Source organism: Etheostoma spectabile, chromosome 6 (genome assembly GCF_008692095.1).
Source record: "Etheostoma spectabile isolate EspeVRDwgs_2016 chromosome 6, UIUC_Espe_1.0, whole genome shotgun sequence".
Taxonomy (NCBI): domain Eukaryota; kingdom Metazoa; phylum Chordata; class Actinopteri; order Perciformes; family Percidae; genus Etheostoma; species Etheostoma spectabile.
Window position 1 is genome coordinate 15,956,506 of NC_045738.1, and position 7,338 is coordinate 15,963,843.

At 40.0% G+C, this 7,338-nt stretch overlaps 1 protein-coding gene across 1 annotated transcript in view; it reads right to left on the minus strand.

Moving 5' to 3' along the window:
- Nucleotides 1-3,817: 3,817 nt before the first annotated feature.
- Nucleotides 3,818-7,338, minus strand: part of tektl1 (tektin like 1) — a 5,700-nt gene continuing 2,179 nt past the window's right edge. Inside the window, exons 4-8 of the mRNA XM_032518556.1 lie at nt 6,569-6,719; nt 5,879-6,045; nt 5,669-5,764; nt 5,241-5,354; nt 3,818-4,140 (exon numbers count right to left, since the gene is read on the minus strand). Coding sequence (XP_032374447.1) covers nt 3,913-4,140; nt 5,241-5,354; nt 5,669-5,764; nt 5,879-6,045; nt 6,569-6,719 — 756 coding nt within the window. The 3' untranslated portion in view covers nt 3,818-3,912. The remainder of the gene's footprint in view (nt 4,141-5,240; nt 5,355-5,668; nt 5,765-5,878; nt 6,046-6,568; nt 6,720-7,338) is intronic.

Here is a 7,338-nt window from a genome sequence, read left to right on the forward strand (position 1 = left end):
ATACCAGCTGATCTGAGTGGGTGGCTGATCTTTAATGCAATATCTACATTGCTGAACAATGTTCCAGAGGCTCATTCTCTTTACTAATCAGATATCATTTTAAAAAACTAACTAGAAAAACATTGGTGAACCCTTTTGCAATTACTGAAGCACATAATGTAATCTGAAAACTGCTGCCCTGGTTAAAAAACAATGCAACTGATCTCACTGGGCTGTTTTGCACAGAAACTAGGATAAGGGATTAACCGGATATTCAAGTTATCCTGAATGAATTTAGCTTGGACTCGGTTGCACGAAACCAGATTGAATCATGCCCGCCAAGTAACCATGGAGATTTATTCTTTGCGGCTAGCCTGGTCCAGAGCAGGCTACAGCCGGGCTAAATTATCCTGGAGTCTCATTGTTCAAATCAGCTGCCGTCTGATCCGAAATAAACGTGTTTAACAGTTATTCATTGTCTTCTGCATGTGTTCGCTTTATTTTTATAACATCCATTGCCTACTTGTCACTTTTGTTTTCGCGAGTTTGATTTAAACCCTACTACAGCTGTTTAATGTTAGACATGGTTGCCTGGCACCCTGATGGGAGTGGACTTTTCCCGTGGCCGGTGGCCGCCGCTGCCCGGTGCCCGTGTGGCCAGTGGCTATTGCCTGCCAGCAGACACGAGTCGCTTCAGTGTCCACTCTCTCTGTAAAAGTAGAGATGAGCAGCGCAGCGTCCGTGGTCTGACTTCGGTTTCTACAGACGCGCTCCGGAGATTAGTTGACGATATTAATGTAGCGATATTCTCAGATGATAATAATGGCAGACTGGTCAGAGACCAATACATTCATGATTTCATTTTCTTGTTGCTTGTCCTTCTCTAATAAAGGGTAGTTTGTGTTACTCCTTAATAAGTGGGCCTATTGTTTTTTGTTAGCTTGCTACTTGGTTTCTAAACTTCTCAATAAGTCTCCCATCCCTGGACCATAACGCCTATACAGCACGTATGTAGTGTAATTTACATTCATCACACCGGGAACACCACAATGCTTCTTAATCTTTTTATTTTGGTGCGGTCACTTGTCAGAAGAATAAAAAAACATGAATATTGTTTTACATATATGTTCACAGCGTGTATTAAAGTCATTTACTTTTTTTTCTAGTTGTTGTCCCTTTCTGATTGTTCTGTATGAACATTAATTGTACAAAGAATTAGATATAGCTTATAGAGATTTGGGCTTGGTTGTAAAACATGTTCTCACGTTGTGAAAAAAGGGTTTGAAATTAAGCCTAAAGTCCGTAGGGTCCATTTCCCGAGGAACATTAGTTCCCTCTGCTCTCTTTTGAGGCAAAGTAGATATTTTTAAACCCCCACACATTCAGTAGGGTCCGCTATGTTGGGCTTGTTTTCTCCGTTTGATAAGAGCCGTATTTCCCTTTTTGCATATTCTTCCCCTCCTCGTTACAGTCCATTAGAAGCTGCTGTTCATTGGGTGAAACATTTGGCGCATGCGTCTTCTCATCTCTGCATCAGTAAATCTGTGATCGATAACTTGGTCTATTTGAGAAAGCCGTGAACGTGCACTTATCCCAGCTATCTACACCTGGCTTGACATAGCTTCCCCTGTTCATCCTGGCTCGGCAAACGTGCAACCGATTAAACCGGGATGAGCAGATCACACTAAGTCAAGCTGCGCTTTTTCACTTATCCTGGATATCTTTATTCTACTTTCATGCAACAGGCCCCTGGTTTACTGTCTACAATGGAGTGCGATGGAAATTTCTAAGTGACCCCAAACGTTTTGATATATAAGTATTATTGTTGCTATAAAATGTATATAAGCTTAAACTGAAACAGTTAGTTGATTAATTGGCTTAAACTATTTTGATAATCAATTTCAAGTGATCAATTGCTTGCATAATGTTTTTAAGACAGGTAAAGGTACTTTATTGTCACATACACATACATGTAGTAAATTCATTCTCTGCACTGCAACTTATCCCTCATGGGAGCAGTGGGCAGCAACTTATAGCGCTCTGGGACCAACTCCAGATGTGAGCCTCTGCCTTGATCAACGACACTGACTGGAGAACCTAATCTACATGTTTTTCTTGTTGGTGGAAACCGGAGAACCCAGAGGACACCAACACAGACCTAGGGATACCATGCAACTCAACACAGAAAGGCCAGGGACAACCGGGATTCAGACCTGGAACCGCCTAGCTGCTACGCCAAAAAAACAAACATTAGCGGGTTTCAGCTTCTCAAATATGACAATTTGCTGGTTTTCCTTGTCTCATATTATAGTGAGTTCAATGTCTATGGATTTCTGACATTTGAAGACATTGCCTTTAGCTATGGGAAACTGTAATGTGCAATTAAAAAAAAAAAAAAAAATGTCTACGTTTTATAGAACACACTGTTAATCGGGAAAATAATTGACAGATTAATCAACGTAAGGTATATAATCGTAAATTATTTCTTTTGGCAATAGCATGGGTGTTTTGTGCATTCATACACAGAAGCAAACACATAAACACACACAATGTGTTACTTACGTACTGCTGGAAGTAAACAAAGGAGAAACAGAGAGCAAATCAGCCTCGACATTACTGACTGTTTCTGTCTTACAGTCAAAAAATATGCTTGCAACTTGATTCTTCAGCTCTCGGGTCTCTTTCTTGTTGTTTTCTAGATCAAACCAGCTGTCTTGATCTTTAACACAAGAAACCTGTTGAAGTCTCCGTCTTTATGACTTAAAGTTTCCAATCAGCTTTATCCAGGATTTTTCTGCTTCCTCAGATGGCCCAGCTGCAGAGATCTGAACGTAAATCTCTTCTGGTTTCTCTTCAAGATTGTGTTTGTTAACTCCAAGCATCTCCACACCCCAATAATTACGATTTAATTAGGCTGTTAGCTTCCCGGTGATAGCCATGACTTTGCAGCGCTGCCCAGGCTCACTCTCAGGCAGAGAATAGCCCCATTCAGATTTAAGACCGTCAATAGGGCTTTGTGAGGAAACTACCCTCTAGTTTAGGAAAAAGCCTATTCAATTTCATCTTATGTCTATTTTATCTCTTATTCTAAATGGTTATTTTATGTCCACGTTTTTTACAGAATGACAAGACATGGAGTGTACTAAGGTAAAACAGGGCAGGTTTATTAAATCAAGTCTGATTTCTTAATGAAAGACGTTAAGTTTGGTAGAAGTGCTGTCAAGTGACCTGCAGTCCCATGACAAGAAATCTGAGCAGGATGTAAGAACAGTGCCACAGTCATGACACAATATGTTACATTCACCTGTGTAGGGCTCTGTTTCACAAAAATGGGCATTAGCAGTTTACATCTTAAAACAAACTAATAATAGATAATCTCATTAGACTACTAAACTCTTTTTCTGTTTCTATTCTCGTGTATAAAAGGCCATTGTTCCTATCATGGTCATGTTTTACTGCAGTAAAGATCACCAAAATGTTTACGGCAAATAAAAACTTATTTTATATTTAACTTATATGTCTCTTAACTGAAATAACAGTTGGCTGGGGTCTGCTGCATCAGAAAGATATAGAAGATATCAGAAAATACAGGCTTTTGAAAGTGATTTTTTTTATTTTTTTTTATTACTTTTTCCGCAGCTTTCTTAAGTTACCTGGGACAAACTCTCATAATTTGGTTGTGCTTCTTTCCGACCAGGAAGTGTAACGTTATCAAAAGCAGAGTCTCACATGTTTTGTAACTTGTAACACTTCAACTTCAATTATATTTTAGTGTTTTGAAACGTTACTGCACAAAGGGAAATAAAAGAAAATGTCCCATTATGGTATTCTGCCTTCTCCCATTTTACTAAGCTTGAACTAGTACAGCTAGCACACGGCCCTAGTTCTCACAACACAGAGTTATCTCTCTCTACTTGCATATTTGCTGCAGCCCTACTGATTACAAGACAGGGGGATTTGGCTTCTGCACGCCCCCTGTTGGAGGAGAGAAGGCATGGCTCGCTTGTCGACCTGCTGACGCCTCATGCGGATGACGGCTGCGTCCACCTGAGCTGCCCCTCTCTTGCCATGCTGGTCGTCCAGCAGCTGCAGACAGGTGCGCTGCAGCCTCGCCAGCTCACCCTCCGAGGATATTAGACATCGCCTCAGCACTGCACTGCCCTGAAAGACATACGGGAGATGCTTTTAGCCTGGTTGGTTTGTTTGAAACGCCCAGCAGGCGACAAAAGGGGAGGTTGGTGTTAAACCACTGAGTCCCTTTTTAAATATATAGTGTGAACTTCTACCAGCAGCGGAAAAGGGGAACCTCGTTTGTCAGCTGTTCTTCCCTGTATTAAGGTCAGCATTTGTTTTTGTCAATTGACCATTTTCAAATTTTGGTACCACTCTCTAATACAGGATACTTTTATAATGTAAAACTTGTTATTTATTGGCTTTTACAAGTGCTTTATTACATAAATATTTAAATACAACTTTAAATCACCAATAAATCATTTGTATAAGGTTGTAGGTTGCCAGGTTGTGAAAATTAAAGCTGCACTAATCAATAGTTTTTTGCACTGAGTCACATAGACATATGTAGGCCTAATGTGAAAGATGTCACTCGTGGTGACAATCCAGCAGAGAATTATCTGTAATTCCCTGAGCTCCAAGTATTTTAGCTCTTTGTTTTGGTCCTTTGGCTCGCATCTTTACTGTTTTAGTTCATTGCTGTCATCTACGTTGTTTCCAGGCAGGCAGCTGTTTTTAGCACCTGATAAACTCACTACACTACAGCAAATAGCAGACAGACACAGCACAGTTAGCCACCTGGTGAACATAGTTCCCTAAAGAAAAAATTAATACTGCTTTATTGCGTAACTTTTTGATATTTATGAACGTCCAGCACATTCAAGCCATTGACAAATGAGTTGCTACAAAGCTAATTAAGACTACAGAATCCGCTCAACACAACTCGCTCTGTCTTTCTCACTATGGCTGTGTTCAGAAGGTTGTCGTCCGGTGACTTTCCCGCGCAGAAGCTCGAGTGAAGATAATGACTCTTTCTGAAGAGTCCATGTTTTTTTAATCGTCTGTGTCCTCTTTGCATACTAGCAACTGCAAGGAAACTACAAAGTATAGCTTTAATAGGTTATTTATTAATGAATTTAGGTCAGGATGTTGAGCAGCTTTTTATACCAGAGGATACATTTTCAAACTAATCATTTATGAATGTGTTACTTTGCACAAATATGGATAGATATTTTGGAAGCAGTAAACACCTGTATGAGATGAGCAGCCTCAGGTAACTGTGTCCCTGGGTGTCTGTGGTAAACCTGCACCAGAGGCCTGTTGAGCTTCTCTCTGGACAGTATGTCACCTCTGTACTCTGGACCCTGTAAACAGAATAACATAACATCATCTTATGTGGCTGGTTTAGACCAGTTGATAGAGCGCACATGTATAGAGGTTTGCTCCTCGGTGCAGCGGCCGCAGATTCGGCTCCGACCTACGGCCATTTGCTGCATGTCATTTCCCCCCCTCTCTCCCATTTCATGTCTTCATCTGTCCTGTGGAAGTAAAGACCTACAAATGCCCTGAAAAAAATAATCTCTTAAAAAGAAAATAAACAAATACCTTCATCTTGTAAATGTTGTCTCTGAATCTACAAAATATTCACTGAACCTGTTCCACATACAGACTAACTAACCTGCACTCTGCCGTGGCTGTGACGAATACAGTTAATTTCCCTCTGCTTGCGAAACATGGCCTGCCTGGTGGCTGCAGACATCAAAGTCAGATTTTGCTACAGAAGACAGAAATAAAAGGTTTTTTTTTATTATTCTGAAAACAAAATGATGGCAGGGTATTTCTGAATTGCATTCAAAGAAGTTTAAAATGTTGTTGTACTTTGTTCTACCTGCAGACTGATTGTCTCTGCGATTTTCTTCACCAGGCCATCATTGACGGTGCAGTGAATATCTTTCTGCCTGGTGATGGCATTGTTTAGCATCTGTCTGATGTTTTCCCTCAGTAGCTGTGACTGGTTGACTGTCAAATTGGACGACTCTAAAGCCTGTTTACATTCTGCACAGAGAAAAATGTGATGTAAAGATTATGTTTCATGGTGGACAAGAACAAAGTATTTAGAGGGACTATCCTAAAATCACCCTTACTGCATCTCCGGGTACAATGTCAAAGGTACTTTAGGTTAGGGATGAGAGTATGTGTTAGTATGTCTTCTATGTTAGAGAGAGAGAGAGAGAGAGAGAGACATTTTCAGTGCATGAGCAATTAATTTAATTAAATGAGAAATGAAAGTCCACAGTCTAACAGTATGTTCAAACTATTTGTGTGTGTGTGTGTGTGTGTGTGTATATATATATATATATATATATATATATATATATATATATAAAAAGTAATGTCAAACAGCAATTTTGATCTGGCAAAGATTTCTGATAACATCTATACTGGATGTGTCTAAAAACTTTAAACTTCTTTCTTTTGTGTTGCTTTGTGTAATTTCTCCCTGAGAGCTGCTTTTCCTGCTGCAACAGCATGTTTGCCTGCAGGATTGATTCAGTTTAACTTTGTGTCCTGAGCGTACCTGGTGTAAAGGGGCTGACGGGGTCTGCTTTGTTGAATGTCTGAGCAGCGCTGCCATGTGCTCCAGCAGAGCCGCTGTGAGGCAGCAGCTCCAGGACACGAGCTCGTTCACCGGCACAGTCCAGCAGCTGCCTGCTGCTCTGACCCAGGGCCTGGAAGACACGGAGGGGGACAGAGAAAGGACACATATATCCCTAAAGCCCAAGGAAACCTCTTTAAATGTCTTGTCCAAAACCCAAGCAGGTTAAATTCACACTCACGTGAGTAAAAAAAACAACTAAAAAAACTCAAACTGTTGAATGTCTTTTCCTTTTAAAGAATTACTCAAACGATTAATAAAGGATCACAACAGTTGCCAATTCATTTTCTTTCACTCAATTATAAGTGATTAATCAGATAAACAATCCGCTCTAGTACATATGCTGATGAGAACATTGTCGGATTCTGATGTACAACCTATAGAAATCTAATAATTTACCTACATTTCAAACTGAAGAAGGGTTTGGCTACCAGGTAGAAAATGTATTCCAAGTTCCTTTTGTTCAACTTAGATTTTCTTTGTTGTTTAACTGTTTTTTTTATGAATAGGGCTTTATTGTAAGACTTTGTCATAATAGGTCTTGGCAAGTATGCATTAGATGTAATGCTATGTGATTTTACATTTCATTTGCATAACTTGATCTCTGTTCAAATTTAGAAATGGTCCAGTGGTTATTGGTGCGTGTCTTTGGCAGTGTTGTTTTTCTTCCATCACTCATGCCAGTAAATCAC